Consider the following 15,343-nt stretch of genomic DNA (forward strand, 5'->3'; position numbering starts at 1 on the left):
AAGAATAACATTCTCTCTTAATATGCTTTAACTGCACGTGTGTATGTTTGTGTCCTTTTGGTTTGATTTGCATATTATTGTTCGATACTGGGTGTGTACTTTATTTGCTTTCTGTTGATTTGTCTTCATGCAATGTGTTTGTTACAGTGTGTGTGTGTCTGTGTTTGTGACAGACGGGAGTCCCAGAAATCTGCAGCTCGCTGGATAAAATCATCATAAGAGCGTCTGCCGCTTCTTCATAACATCCTCCGTCGTTCCTCTCAGGACTCACAAATGTGTCGCCATGATCTCCTGTGAAGCAGAAGAACAGCTGAGATCAAAACCAAAGAGAAAAGCCGGAGAGAGAAGAAGAGAAGTGCCGAGTGGGACGGAGGACGGAAGGTTGTCAAAATATGTTCCAGATTTTTCTTTCCTCTGCGGTGGCAATGGATGCTCAGTGGAGGTTAATGAAGTGGAACAGAGTGTGATGATGTTGCCTGAAACTTTGGCTCAGCATGCCGCAATCTCAGAAATAATAATGCAAACTATTTTACATCTGATTCATTTTGCACCATGTGGATTCCAGCATTCACTCCGCTGTGTTAAATGTGATGTGTTGTACTTCTCATGGGCCTCGGGGTTGAATGTAAGGCTACACTTTCTGAAATGTTTCTGTGAAATCTAGTGCACTGGAGATGCACTGCAGGCCAGATGGATTTCCAAACCAACCTCTCGCTTCTCTCCTGTAAAACCATTTCCATGTGAATGTATTCATATAGTATGGGCTGCATATTAATGTCTATGCATGTATTCATTCATTTGCACATGTCTGCATGCAAGGCATACATTTCTCCTGACCAAGCTCATGCTCCTTTTACATCCACTCGGTTACACCCTCTGTATTTTTGTATCGCTTCGTGTGTGTGCCAATGATTGTGATCGTGTGTGTGTGTGTGTGTGTGCTCCTGTAAACTATTTCATGGACCAGTGCCACATCTTTGTTCTCTGTAAGATTTATCCTATGGTGGTCAAAACAAAACGCACGCACCTGACTAAATATTCACACAGAAAAGGCAGAAACAAAAGCACATGCACTGAACAATGTGCAGACATCCGTGAAAGCTTGGACCTATAAATTACATAAACACACACACACAGTGCCCGTATGTTAAAGAGATTGATGGTGTTTGCTGGGATGAGCAGCTGTTCTAATATCAGAAATACAGAATGCTGCTGTATGTGTGTTGAGCTGTGCATGAAAAACAAAACGCATCAAAACACATTAAAACCAATCAAAATATACTAGAATTTTGTATTCTACTGTGATTCTTTAAATTCAATTTCCACCCACCACCCATCCATCGCACTATGTGTAATTAATCTGCAGTCCACACGCTGCAGAGTATGGATCCAGAATCACCATTTGAGTCATTGTACATTAAGATATTAAGAGCTTAATGCATCATTCAAACACTGCAGGCTGCTGAGTGAACCCTCACTCTACTCTCATGTCAGTGGCGAAGTGGGTTTATTACAAATGTGATGTTTACTTCTTATAGGGTGTTATATCATGCAGCCAAGATTCAGACAATAAAACTCTTTGCATTTGCAATATTATGTGATTGAAGGCTGGCTAAATAATGTGTACAATGAGCTGAAAATGATTGAAATAATAAAACGATCGATTGATCAAGACTTTGTACAAAAGTACTTAAAGCTGCTCTGAGCAATATTTGTATATCACTGCATAATGTGAAAGCGGTAGCTCGTACTGACAGAATTACCTGACTCTGCAGTTCCCCTCGGCTTTATGGAGCTTCAAAGCATCTCTCACCTCATTGTCTTGGTTTAACTGCTATTTCTACTGTTTTTGTTTGAGTTCTGTCGCTTTCATTTCGACGGCAGGTAAAATAACTGAAGTGAAACCTCCCGCTGACCACAGTCTGAAGCTACGCAACGAGATTAATCATAGTGTAACAAAAACACAACCCGCTTCAGTACTCTATTTTCACTGTATGACAACGGGTCTGCTTGAGTGCACGTGTGCATGCTGGGACAGTACATCACCTTATCTTGGCTGAGTGTTCTTGGAGACTGAAGGTGCAAAACAGCGTCATGGATGGTGGAGAAGAGACAGGACTTTGTCACTTTGTCGTTGAAAAACCCTCCAGTCTGCAGGTTGTCCACCACACATACTAGAAAGAGAGAGGGGGTGGTGAGTGGGAGGGGTGGCGTTAATTGAACCTCATTATAGTTTTCTTTTCTTTGCGAGCCCAAAACCCTCACAATACACTATTTTTGTCATTACAGGCTATTAACTCCTGTTCTAACAGTCTAATTAGAGCTGCTGCTCCTCTGAAATGAGATGGACGGCTCTCAGCACTTTGCTGACTAGATGCTTTATTACATTAAAAACATAACCGCCTATGCCAGACTTAGACGTATTTTCTTTTTTTAGCTTTCCTTAGGACTCACTATAATCACACCAAACTTAGAGAACCTGGAACAGTATTTTCTGGAAAACATACCAGGTTTTGACTGAACTACTTGCTTTACAGAAATGTTACAACAACATCAGCAAACAGCTGAAATAACAACTAGTGTTGTTGAATGAATTCCAATTGTGTGTGGTGAGGCGTGTCTGGAAAGTGCATGTAAAAATACATCCATGAGTGTGTTACAGTATGTGGGACAAAGAAATCCCAGTGGGATTTGGGTATTTTTGTGACAAACTATCAGGCGATCAGTAACATCTATGACAATGATCTCCTCCAGGGCAAGTTAGATATTCAAGTTGTTAAATGCAACTTTGAATGACATTTAAGACCAACATCGCAACAACCTAAATTGAAGAAACAAACAACATCAATGGTCGTGTCGTTGGTAGCTAGCAGACGGTGCATCCACACTGAGGTCCCCGGTCACAAACAAACTGTGAGGCTGGGACATAATTGGGGACATCCTTAGGAGTGTCCCTTCCTTGAAGGAGATTTTCCTACATCCTCCAACCTTCTAATACAAACAAGCCCTCTCCATAAAGGACAGACCTGCACACACTTATCTTAGTCTGGTTTGGTTTGAGGCCACTGGCCTATTGACCTTTTAAATATATACAAACCACCTGTAACTGTTCCAACATTAAACAGAAGGAATTTATAGATCATTTTATAATAGAAAGGCAAATATAAGAGAATGAACCAGCAGATTTAAGAAACAACGCTATCTATTGACACTGATACATACAGAAAGCAGATCTATAGTCATACAGACAGCTGTTAACAGGAGAAGAGCAGCTCTGGTGCTGGATTCTTAACCTTTCTGACTCATTTCATTAAAAAAAATATATATATATTTTCTGACAAAAAACAACACTATTTTATTATTTCCTCGTGATGTGGAGGGACTTACGTTGGCAGCCAGCGAGAACCACCTCTATACCAATTTCCCCATAGTCTCTCTGGATCTGAAACAAGCACAGAAGCACAGAGCAAAAGTCAGACTGGGGATCATTTAATTAGTCCGACAATTCAATTTACACTAATTGAACGCCCGAGGAGCTAAATGATAAGGAAAGGGATAGATGAATGGAGGAAAGTTGAAGTTGATGTAGGAAGAGAAAAGAAAGACAGCAAAATAAAAGGAACAGAATTGTTAATCTCATATTAGCCTTATTCTCCTGTAGGTTTGTTCAACAGCTAACTTACATATAATAACAGACATATGATTGAATTCTTAATATTAAGATACTTATAAATCTTGATGATTTCCCTCCCACGCTTTGTGTAAATGTGTGTATGCCGTATACGTACGCTGCGTAGCGCCTTGACTCCCACAGTATCCAGGAAGTTGACGGGGCTGAGGTCGAGGACGACGGCTCTGGGTAGCGAGGGATCGGGCTCAGCATCAATGTCAATATAGATAGCGATGTCCTTTTGCTCCTCACTCTCTGGCGCCCACTCCTGCAAAGGAGGAGACATGACACGGGGCAGAGAGACTAATGAGGGCATAATAAAAGTAAAATGTTATGCTTCAATTGATGAGTCACAATCAAGGATAATTGTGAGAAAAGTTTGAAGACTATTCGAAGACACTTGGATTAAGACAAGATTTCAATTGAGCTCTGCAGGTGTTCAGAAAGTTTAAAAAATAATTTCCAGTAAAAATGCCTCTGGACAAACTCACCGTGTCCACCGTGTTCTTCTTGGCAGCTCTCTTGGCTTTCTTGGCGATTTTCTTCTCGTGCCTCTTTCTTTTGGCCTCGAGTTTCTTTTTTGCCGACAGGATTTTGGTAATGTCAATGCCAGACTGAAAGAAACAGAAACATGTTAATAGTGATGTTCACACACATTTTCTACAGCCAGTCAAACTGCAATGCACCACTACTTATTTTAATCTGGTGATTCTTTTTATCTTAAGCAGAAGAACTCATTTCTGCACCAGTTACTTCGAAGGCATGATTTGGATCATTTATAGGATACATGTACTGCACTTTGCAACTAAACTATATCAAATCTTATTCAAAACCAATGTGAACTATAGATCCGTTTAAACAAACATATTATTTTCAATATTTTATTTCCCAAAGAGCTTTTTATGGTTGCCTTGATATAAAGAATGTTAGAGTTCCTTTCCTCATTTATGCAAACTGTAAAAAAATGGGCACTCAATTTTAAAATTAATAAGAACAACTGGTCTTGATACATTCTTGAGTTTAAATAAATTGTTGTGAAAGCATTCTGGGGTGAAAAAAACCCCGATGCTGGCAGGATAATGTTTCATTCTAGTGACGTCGGACCTCCAACTAAGAAAAGTGCACTGGAATGCCTGTCGGAGTCTAACCTCCTACTAGCTAATTCAGGGCAGATTGATCTACGATGACCTCACCAAGATTTAGTTGGAGAACAATGGCGGTGCCCATGGAGACACACATCGTGAGAACGAATCGGCTATAAACTTGTGTGTTGTATTAGACACTGCAATTTTTACACAACTTGTTTTGCATATAAACTGCAGTGAAAAACTGTGGCCATAACCTCTTAGCATTAAGATATGTGGTAAAATGTGTATACCTTTCATAAATAAAGCAAATATCAGCTTAGCGCGGCGGTCTTCCATTTTCCATTCTACTTCAATGTTCTGGAACGCTTTGAAGTAGGAGTTAGTAAACTCCAGGGAGGATTTATCTCAGGTTTATCTCAGCCAGTTTGGCCAGTTCAGTCAGCCAAAGTAAACTTATTCATCAAAAACAAAACAAAAACCATAAACCAGAGCAGCAGGTTTTGTGCATACAAGCGTATGAGACACAGCCGCAGGCCGTTGCAGGAACGCCACCTGAAGGAACGTCTTACTTACTCAAGCTTGATTCTTTCACTTGAGGCTTCTTGCATAAAGTTAAGAAATTAATGATGAAAGTTTTCTTGCATTCCACAACTAAAGAACACAAGTGGTCAGGACTCCCTAACTTTTGTTGAAGCTAGAAGCCAGTTTGGTGAATTTTATCCCATCAATACAATATCTGCAAGGAAATTGTTCATCAGTGGATCAGAATCCGAAACAGCCTTTCAAGTCTTCCTACTTCTCCACATTTTGACTCATTGAGACAATTCAATAGTGTGATGGGAAAGAGAACTCATGCAAAAACATTGTATGATTTAACCTTAGAAACAGTTCCTGCATGACATCACTAGTTCAGGCAATGACGGCATTAGTATCCCCTTACACACATGCAACCCATCAGCTCAGACGCTCGCAGTGAGAATTAGCTCTAGGAAGTGATTCCAAATCTCTTCGGCATCTTTCACTTTTCCTTGGAAAACAAATCACCAAATGTGAGTCGCCTGCAGGCCACGGTGACTGGTGGGAGTAGAAACGCTCATCATCTAGATGGAAAAATTAACACAATTCATCTGAGATGGCAATTTCTCACCCCTGTAAACAGATGTGCAGCCTCCGCTAGTCAACAACAGCTCTGTGAAAGCTTATTTGTTCATCAGAGATACGACAGAAAAGAGCAACCCTGTGACTTTGACACGCTGACATTTTAATGAATGAGACGCTCCATTATCTCCCTCCCTCATTCAATCTCTGCTCCTCAGCCTCGCTCCATCTTTTGTCATCTTTTTTTTTATACCTTCTCTCAATCTGTCTTCCTATTGCCCCCAAAGAGATGTGACAGAGGAGGAGGAGGAAAGAAGGGGGGGGGAGGAAGCAGAGGGAGAGGGGTCTTGAAAACAAAAGTTCAATGGAAGAAAGGAGAGGAGAAAATGGTTGGATGACATTTTGAACAATGTCTGTCACGGTCGTGATGTGTGAATTGGTGAGATGGCGGGTCAGTTATTAGGGTGTCAGAAATAATGTTTGTAAAAGAGGAGTTAATTGCACGGAAATAGTGAAAGGGGGATTGTTGCTGGGGGGGTTTTCTCCATGCGTGTGAAGCTGTGGTGTGTTTATCTGTATATTCATATAGATTCAGGCCTGTTTTTGTATAATTGGATACTGTTTTTTGGAGGTGTCTGGATTAATATCGATACACATTAATATTCCTGAGCTCGTCTGTGTTCTGGCGCATGTACGATCTCTGTGTCCTCACCTTCTCTCCGAGGGCTTCTTGGTACATCTCAGCATTGGCGAAGTAGAGGGTGGCGGAGGAACGGAAGATCAAAATCCCTGGCATCGGCGTGACCTACAATGAGTTAATCACTAATTGAATGAGTTAATCACTCCTTCAATTGACAGGTTTCAACTGGCTGAAATATCCAGATGTTGGCTTTGACACATGGTCTCTATAGTTGACTGTCTATAATGTCAGGGACAAAAGAAGCTGGAGTGTGCTTTATAAATCGCTCACCTCCTCACCATACAGAAGGTGTTCAGGCTACTGATGTTATTCACTTTGCATTTGTCATAAACATTTTCTCTGTCTATTTTATTCATCTCTGGGCCAGTGCCCACCTTCACCCTTGCTTTCAGGTTATTTAAATATAATGTACCATACCTGATCGTAGTCCTCCAATGGCCTGTAAATGTCGGTGCCTGGAACCTTCCCTAACAGGGAATATTTAGGTCTGGAATACACACAACAAAGAAGGGTATGAACAATTTGCAATATTTGCTCTTTTGGTATGTTCTGCAAGAGAAGGACTGAATGAATTGGTTGGTGTTGTGATTGATAGATTAAGGTTCTACATCACACACTCTCCCACTGAACGTGAGTGCAATTATCAGTGTGTGTGTGTGTGTGTGTGTGATGTATTCCTACAGCTGTGTCCTGAAGATGACGGTGAGCATGGAGAAGCCGATGGCAGCAGCCAGTCCCAGGTCAGGGTTCAATAGTAGGGTGAGGATGAAGGTGACCACCCAGATCACCTGGAGATTAGAGCAAGAGAGGGATGAAAACAAGACAACAAGCCGAACCACCCTTTAAAAGGGCTCGGCTCATTACAGAAGTTGAAGTGCTGGATGGAAGTAAAATGCTAATTTGTCATTGTTAGATGTTTTCAGCAGTGGCACCACAGGAAAGTATTGTGACCTAAATGTTCAATGCAGCCCGATCAAATTAAAGCAAATGTCATGTCAGAGTTAAATGCTATTATGTAAACGCTGCATGTTTACAAGATCCTTACATGCTCAACAATCTTACAAACTTGAGCATGTAAGATTCTTAGCATGCTACATTTCTGTCATGTTAACATGCTAACATTAGCAATTCAGAATACCACAGCTTGTTAGCAATCACTTTCGATGACATGCAAGTCTGATAGGAAATAATGATGAGCTTTATGGGTTTCCTGTGCTTTAAGGGTTTTCATGCAGAAAGCATGCTTATCTGAATAGACAAAGTCACAAATGGCGTGTGAAGCACTGGGATTGAAGATAAAATAAGGTTAGAGAAGATATGGACATCAGCGCAGTACAAACCAAACTTTTAATGAACCTATCTTCCCCTAACACTTCCTTACCTATAGCTTTTAGATCACTCACCATGTCTACTTTGTTGGTCCTCCACAGTGCGGGGATGTCCATGAATTGCTTCATCATGCCGTGGAGGTTGACAAAGATGATGGCGGCCAGCACTGCCTGCAAAGTGAGTCAAATGAAATACATTGATATGTAGAGCTCCAGTTTTGAGGCCTAAAACATTAAGTTGTTTTATGTGCTCTTGTTAAATAGGCTGTAAACAAACATCTGAGAGTCATTAGACCGCAATGGTAAGTATTTATAGTCATAATATTCACACCATAACTCTGCTTTACAGCCTCATATCTTCTCATTTTCAGATGGATGATAGATATCTGATTCATTTATTGCCTCATTTGTTTTAAATAAGCAGCCCGTGGCATATTAGCCCAAAGCGGAAGAAGTATCACTGGCCTCATAGCGTCACAACCTGAGCTGTATTTTGTGGAGGAGGTTTTAGAATTTTCGGACTCTCAGACTTGGACACATGTGTGAACTCATGATTGTGCACGGATGTGAAGACGTGCACAAAAACACCCACTCAGTACCTTCGGCAATTCTTCAAAAAGAGTTCCAATCCAAAGTGTGATGAAAAGGATAACTATGGCTGACAGAGCCCCAGCAACCTGCAGTGAGAGAGGGAAGATGGAGGCAGAAGAAGAAAAGACGAATGATGTAGTGCTTATTAGAGTGAATTGGTACATGATTATGAGAGGAGTCACGGCATCATCAGTTAAAGCCTCTCCTCTCCTCTGTTATGGGCCTCAGCTGGTGTCGAGGCTCAATCGGTTTAGCTCTCAGCGAATCTGTTTGTGTAGGCGGACCTCGACGATGTGAGCGAAAATCGATCGCCTAAGTGTTTTTTAACGATGCCACTTATCTGCGTGGCGTTAATTATGGATGTTTTTTTTCCACTCCGTTTTAACCTTTAAGATGGTCCCGTTTTGCAGCTGTGGGCAGAGTGAAGGGTCGGGATGAAAATGCTGATCTGAAGATGATCTCATGAAATATCCTTGTCAAGTTAAAAAAAATGCCAGGCATGAAAACCTATAAGCATTTTTATGAATGTTGTTGAAATTGTTTTCAGCTTTGCAGAATTAACACAGGAGAATCAGCTGAATAATGAAACCAGTTATCCCAGCTTTATAGGGGTGCATCAGCATCAGGACGAGTACTAATGGCCAAATAGAAGGCTACAGGTGTTTTTGTGTGAACTGACCCTTTAAAAGTCAAACATCCGGTTCATTTTGTGAACTTTAATAGTCTCAAATTAGACCTATATTGCTCACTGATTTCTAAAAATCATACTAAATGCTAAATACCAAAGTAGTAACTTACAATGTATTCATGAAGGGAACTTCATCAGGATAATGTCCACTCATACCAACCTGAGTCTTCCCTCCTGTGCTCTCCTGAACCATGGTGCGAGACATGGAGCAGCTTATGGCGAAACACTGGAAAATTCCTCCGACCGAGTTACTCAGACCCAGGGCGATTAGTTCCTAAACCAGGAAAAAGACATTATTTATATACAAGATATCAACCTTAAAAATATCAGTTCATTCTTGACCCGCATCCATCACCTCCCTACCTGGTTGCTGTCCACCTTGTATCCATACTTTAGGGCAAAGATGCGTCCCAGCGAGATGGCAATGCCGTAGCCGACCACAGACAGAGCAAAGGCATCGCCGATCACCTGACCAAACAGAGAGGCAGCTGGCAGAACAGGTGGCTGGAGGCTGGTAAACATTAGGCAGATCAGAATACATTGCCAGATACTGATACTTCACTTTTCACATGAGCTCATTCCTGTAGATTTGGTGTGTGTGTGTGTGTGTGTGTGTGTGTGTGTGTGTGTGTGTGTGTGTGTGTTTCTCACCCTGAGGGAATCAGTCCCACAACATCCACTCCATATTTATCCTCCAAGTTAACTTGCCAGGAGACCACAGTGGCAATAACAATCTAGAGAAACACAACATAATAGATGTTTTTAGTAGGTGTAAGTGAATGGAGTCTATAATAAGTGCATTATGTTTCTCTGTATACTCACACCAAGCAGCTCCACGGGTATAGGAACGGGGAGTTTTTTACCCAAGTATGAGTTGAGCTCCTTGGCGAGGATGAGGCCAATTATAGAGACGATACTAACCACAAGAGTACCGATGTTTGTTTGTGGAATGAGAGAGCATATCTCCAACACAGTCTGGAAAGAAAGAAATTATATAATTACTGCTAAATCGCTGACATGATGAAACAGGAGAGAAATGAGCGGTACAAATATGAACCACCTTTATACAAGAATTTTAGATTCAGACTGAAAGCAGGCGGAAGCCAATCACTCAGGACTGTCCAACATACTCACATATATCAATGAGCAGAGTCCACTGTATCTCACAGGGCTGATGCCAAAGGTGTATTTGAGCTGGGACACGATGACGTGGATGGCAGCTCCTGTGGTGTAACCTCGGACCAGCGGCTCAGACAGATAGGTCACAACGAAACCAAAGTGGACTAGACCGAGCAGAATCTGCAGGCAAAACGCAGAAAGGAAGACAAGCGGAGCTTCACGTTAACAAGGGAGGAGGAGGAGCCAAGAGTTTTCAAGATGAAGGTCATAGAGTTCATATATGCTCATATAGAATTCCAAGGTCAAGGTTAGAAGAAGAAGCACTATTTCATGGTTTTAAATGTATCAATAATTTCTTGAAATTATTGATACATTTAAATTTTAAATTTTAAATTTTAAATTTTAAATTTGACTTCTAGGCCAGAGAAACTCTAATTTACCTGAAATAATCCAGACATGAAGGTGACAGCTGCAGCCACTCGGACCCTCTCTGCATCCCGGGAAAAGACGTCGACCTCACTGGAGTTGGTCACATTGTCCCACATCATAAAGTTGGAGTCGGGGGCTAATCGCTCGATCACCCCTCCTATCATCACACTCATCACTGCATATGTTCCTACAGAAGGGAGAATGAGACACAAACACACATTTTTAGAGACGTTCATCTCAACACCAACTTGTTCCTGAAACCCAAGATTTTCCATCAGCTTCTTGCCACATTTGAAGAGGTCCTATGTGATTCACTGGCTTCTGCCAAAGCGATTACTTGTATGGGCATTTTGGTTACTTCACATTTTTGTTTTGTCTGTGCCCTTTTCAATGGTTTGACATCTGCTGAAATGTGGTGTGGGAGTGGTGAAGTTGGATGAGCTATTTTGGCTCCAGAAATAAATAAATAAATGTCCCATAGACAATGTTACATGACTCACAGTTGGAGCATTTCTATGGCTCGGATCAGCATGACACTCTGCTGGATTAGTCCTCGGTACAAAAGATTAACAACTGTTTTTGAAAATATCTGTACACGCCTTTGTACATTAAAACTTTTGTTACATGCGCCACTAACAGCCTGATGAAGCTAAAGGTTCCCATGTTTAGAAAACTAGAGAAATTAATATAGCATATGTTTTTAAATGTTTAACCTATTATTAAATAATGAAGTTTTTTCCTATTCTAATTTACTCCTGAATATAAAACATATAGAGAAAGACCAGAGACCAGAGTTTCAGGTGTTTGAAAAACAAAAAACATCATATACTGTATGTCTATCCTTAAAACCTGAACCTTGTACATAAGATAGAAGGAAAAATGTGTCTTTGTTAGTAATCCTGTATTGTTTGTTCACACAACTTTATAATAATAACCCTAGCCCTCATCAAAATGACTGACGGGCCGATAAAGTGTTAAAGTACAAACCGATTGAGATGTGCTTGGACGTGCCAAAGATGAAGTAGATGAGGACCGGGTAGAAGGAGGAGTAAAGGCCAAAGACTGGAGGAACAGACGCTAGCAGGGCATAGGCCATACCTGCAGAGGATAAATATGATTTCCTACATTACACCGATAATTAGAAGACAGCTATTACAAGGAAGATATTGACTAGTAATAAATCAATTAATAACAACATCTCTTCCTTTATCCCTTCTATTACATGAATAAAGATTAATAAAAGAGAGTGAAGATTTAAAATATTAAAATAAAAATAGCAATGTCCTTGATGTTTTGTTGAGCAGCCATATGGAGAACCGAGATGCAGGGTGTAAACTGGTGGCTCAGTGGGAAACATCTCTAAATGTTGGGCTCAGATTCTAGATATTATTTTTATAACATCTTACTACTGATAGAAAGTTAAATTTGTCTTGATATCAGCAAAGGAAAAAACTATCTTTAATCATGGATTTCTGATCTGATGGCCACTCGTTACCGGTCTATACTGAACTGATCTCCTGAACCTCCATCCTCACCCTGCGGCAAATGCATGATCCCCACACTGATTCCAGAAATGAGGTCGCCCAGCGCATTTTCTCTGATGGAGTAACGAGGCAGCCATGACACAACAGGGACGCTGCCCAGCAGGCAGCTCTTCAGCCTGGGACCAGAACACCTGAGTTTGTGTCAGATAGACAGAGGGAGGGAAGACAGAGGGAGGGGTGCATCACATTTTGTAAATTGTTTACCGTTTCCTCATATAATCATTAACAAACTCACCAAACAGCATTCTTACATTTAGAAAGACATGATTTCCTTATGTCAGACAATGGAGGTGGTCTTGATCCTGTTTGTATAGCTCATTTTCATTTCTATATATTTCAGTATTTATAGACATTATTAAAGTACTTAAAATATGTCTAGTGACTGCATACATATGATGCTTGTGTTAATTAACAGGGAACTCAGGAATAAAACTAATGTGAAAAGAAGCACATAAAAACACATCTGCTTATGTGATTACTTCCAGGGATTTTAAAAGCAACATTTCATGTATCCTCGTTCATGTGTAATCTATTTACCAAAGACATTTTGACTTTTCCAAGAAGATGATAACACGTAGATAGATAACGCAGGACTTCTTGCACAGTATGTACTGAGTGTTCTGTTCTTTTGATTTATGAAACCAAGGGCCAGAGCTCATATCTACAATAAATACACAATTAGTTACTTTTTTTTTTTAATCTGGAGGATGAAAACTAATATATTCTGAGTGCAACTGCAGTATGCTTTGTTGCAAAATCTACAAGATAGGAAATGTCGAGAGAAACTAGTGCCCTGTAGATTAGATGTGAGGAACTTTACCTTATTGACTTTTTGACCTTCTCAGTCAGAGACGTTTTCGAGTCAGACTTTTTTGCCATCTCATCCACCGTTTCCTCGTCCAGGATCTCCCTGTGTACGTTGTAGCCCATCCGTCTCCTCTCTGCCATTGTTTCCATTTTGTTTCCAAAGACCTCAAATAGATTTTTCAAAAAGCATAACCACTCATCACTTTATCCATTAGACCTTAAACTAAATATTGGTTTAGCTTTAAAACAATTTAATTTGTTTCGTGTTCAATCGAGTCCCGATCATGATAGCTCAGGGACTAAAGTGTTAGAAACGTTTGATAATAATTACCTTCCGTGTTCCAGATTTATTAGAAAAAGGTTTTATTATGTTGAAGAGGTGTATTTTTTAAAAAGCCCAGAAGATTGTGAAGCCCTGAGATGAACCATGCACATTTAGTGGAGGTTTTCAGGTGAGAGATATAATGGTTCGTCTTCAATGCTGATGTCTTTTATCCGTTTTCCAGTTCGGAGGAAATAGAATCAACTCTGAGTCTATTTCAGTTCAAGGTTATAATGAAAAGTTAAAAGTTAAATAAAAAAAAGTTCTTTCAATCATAAGATGGCACATCCGTCTTCATGAAGAATTAATCCTCTCCGAGTGCGGCGGTCGCCAGGCTTCAAATTGAATCTGCCGTAGAGTTTCCCATCAGATCCAAGTGGTACCAAACGACAAGTCGTGATTGCTTTTTGTCGCAGCCAACAGATGAAGGTAAGGTTTTATTTTTAAAATCCTCTTTCTTCTCCGTGTCCTCTCTCCCGTGGGTGTCGGAGGGCGAGGCGATCTCTGTCTTTGTTGTGGCTCCACTGCTGCGCCTTGAGACCTTGAAGAGAAATCTAGAAATTTGACATTGTTGTGGAGGGAGAGGGCAAAGTTCCAGCATGCAGCTGGAACTTTGTTGTGGCAGAATTTGGAGATGACCACGCAGGTTTGTTCATTTACAGAGCAAGTTAGTTCATTGTTTTTGTAGTGATTGTCATCACTTTAATTTATTGTGTTAACCACCTATTTGCCTTATGAGAAATGTGTTCATACTGAAAGCAGTTCAAATGAGAGTTTGACTTGCAGGTATATACCCTGCTATACATAGACACAGGAAACTACACAAATGAGAGTTTGGATGAATACAGTATGAACATAAATGATGAGATAGGTCTTATCTGTGTGTGATTAGATTAGTCAGCCATTTCTGTTCAGTCAGGGTTGTTCTTGTTAATTTATGATCACGCCACATGAGACCGAATGGGAGGGTCTGCTTAATCATTGGAAGTCCAGACACTGGTTAACTAAGCAGGACAAACATAATGCTTTTCGTAAGTAGACTGTGTTTTGTGGGATTATCAACAGGCGTTAATCTCCTAATTTCTTCGTCAGACTTTTGGCTCCCGTTTCATTCCTCCCAGTGAGTACGAAAACTCCAAGATACATCTCCTTGGACTTCCTAATGTATGATGGGAGTTGTATCCAGATGTTGAAGAACTTGTGGTGCCTGGAGCCTCAATGGCCTAATAAATAAGGCGCTGGCTTCCTAAACTAGGGATTGTTGATCGATGAACCAAAACCACCCTCTACCTACAGTGTTTTACTGTGTTGGATATTATTTCTCTTTATTATTTGTCCCTTTATTATAAATGTTTTTTGTTTCTTGGCCCCTCTTATGATGGCAATTTATCCAGTTTCTTGTCCCATGCCATTATTACACCGGTGATGTAGTGATCATACGCAGATGCAATAAAACAGAATGTCCAGAGGTTCTACACAGTTTAGTTTGTGTTTTATTTAGGTAGTTGAGTACAAATTTAACGTACCAGGGTTTTTGATTCTGCAGCCGTAGTGTGTTGCTCTGTTGCTGGTCTGGAGAGAACTTTGTGCTCCCTCTCTCCGTGCCTATCATTTCCGGTCACCTATGCCCTTACTTATACAACCCTGTGCTCCGAATGACCGCCACCATGTGTCCAAAATCACACTGCTAAATGTTTGTAAACTAAAAAACAACATGCCAACAATGAACATAAATGGCTGCTACGCCTGTCTTCATGTAGGAATAACAACTTTTCGGGATTTGGGTAAGAAAACTACTTAACGCTGTTGAAAGATAGATAAATGTTTTTTACTGCATGCCATGCATGTCATCCATTTTATCATCTCATTTGATGGATTTGAGCTTGCTCTTTATGTATATGACTCTCCATGCTGTGTAGCGAGATGGGCCTCCCAAAATATGCACCCAAAACGCTGTCA

The 15,343-nt window shown here is 40.6% G+C and overlaps 1 protein-coding gene across 2 annotated transcripts; it reads right to left on the bottom strand.

The window, feature by feature from the left end:
* Window positions 1-153: 153 nt before the first annotated feature.
* On the bottom strand, window positions 154-13,892 carry slc26a6.2 (solute carrier family 26 member 6, tandem duplicate 2). 2 transcript variants are annotated; one of them, XM_084014454.1, is made up of 20 exons: window positions 13,394-13,892; window positions 13,076-13,227; window positions 12,247-12,371; window positions 11,699-11,809; window positions 10,723-10,898; window positions 10,298-10,462; window positions 9,986-10,138; window positions 9,815-9,897; window positions 9,527-9,674; window positions 9,324-9,437; window positions 8,484-8,561; window positions 7,960-8,055; window positions 7,238-7,344; window positions 6,974-7,043; window positions 6,569-6,661; window positions 4,162-4,284; window positions 3,789-3,938; window positions 3,388-3,442; window positions 2,047-2,174; window positions 154-291 (listed from the first exon to the last, which is right to left on the bottom strand). In XM_084014454.1, the coding sequence occupies exons 2-20, from the start codon at window positions 13,210-13,212 to the stop codon at window positions 268-270; spliced, it is 2,136 nt and encodes a 711-aa protein (XP_083870580.1). In that variant the 5' UTR covers window positions 13,213-13,227; window positions 13,394-13,892; the 3' UTR covers window positions 154-267. The 2 variants fall into 2 exon arrangements, with proteins under 2 accessions (XP_083870580.1, XP_083870579.1); XM_084014453.1 differs by having other exon boundaries at window positions 12,247-12,386; window positions 13,394-13,891.
* Between the last annotated feature and the right edge of the window lie 1,451 nt (window positions 13,893-15,343).

The sequence above is a fragment of the Eutrigla gurnardus genome (genome assembly GCF_963514095.1).
Source record: "Eutrigla gurnardus genome assembly, chromosome: 8".
In the NCBI taxonomy this organism is placed as follows: Eukaryota; Metazoa; Chordata; class Actinopteri; order Perciformes; family Triglidae; genus Eutrigla; species Eutrigla gurnardus.

Coding starts and splice junctions, on each gene's coding strand:
- slc26a6.2 (XM_084014453.1), bottom strand. CDS start 13,212: ATGGAAACAATGGCAGAGAGGAGACGGATGGGCTACAACGTACACAGG. Junction 9,898..9,985: donor TACCCGTGGAGCTGCTTGGT/GTGAGTATACAG, acceptor GTGTTTCTCTAG/ATTGTTATTGCCACTGTGGT. Junction 4,285..6,568: donor AAGAAGCCCTCGGAGAGAAG/GTGAGGACACAG, acceptor TGTTTCTTTCAG/TCTGGCATTGACATTACCAA.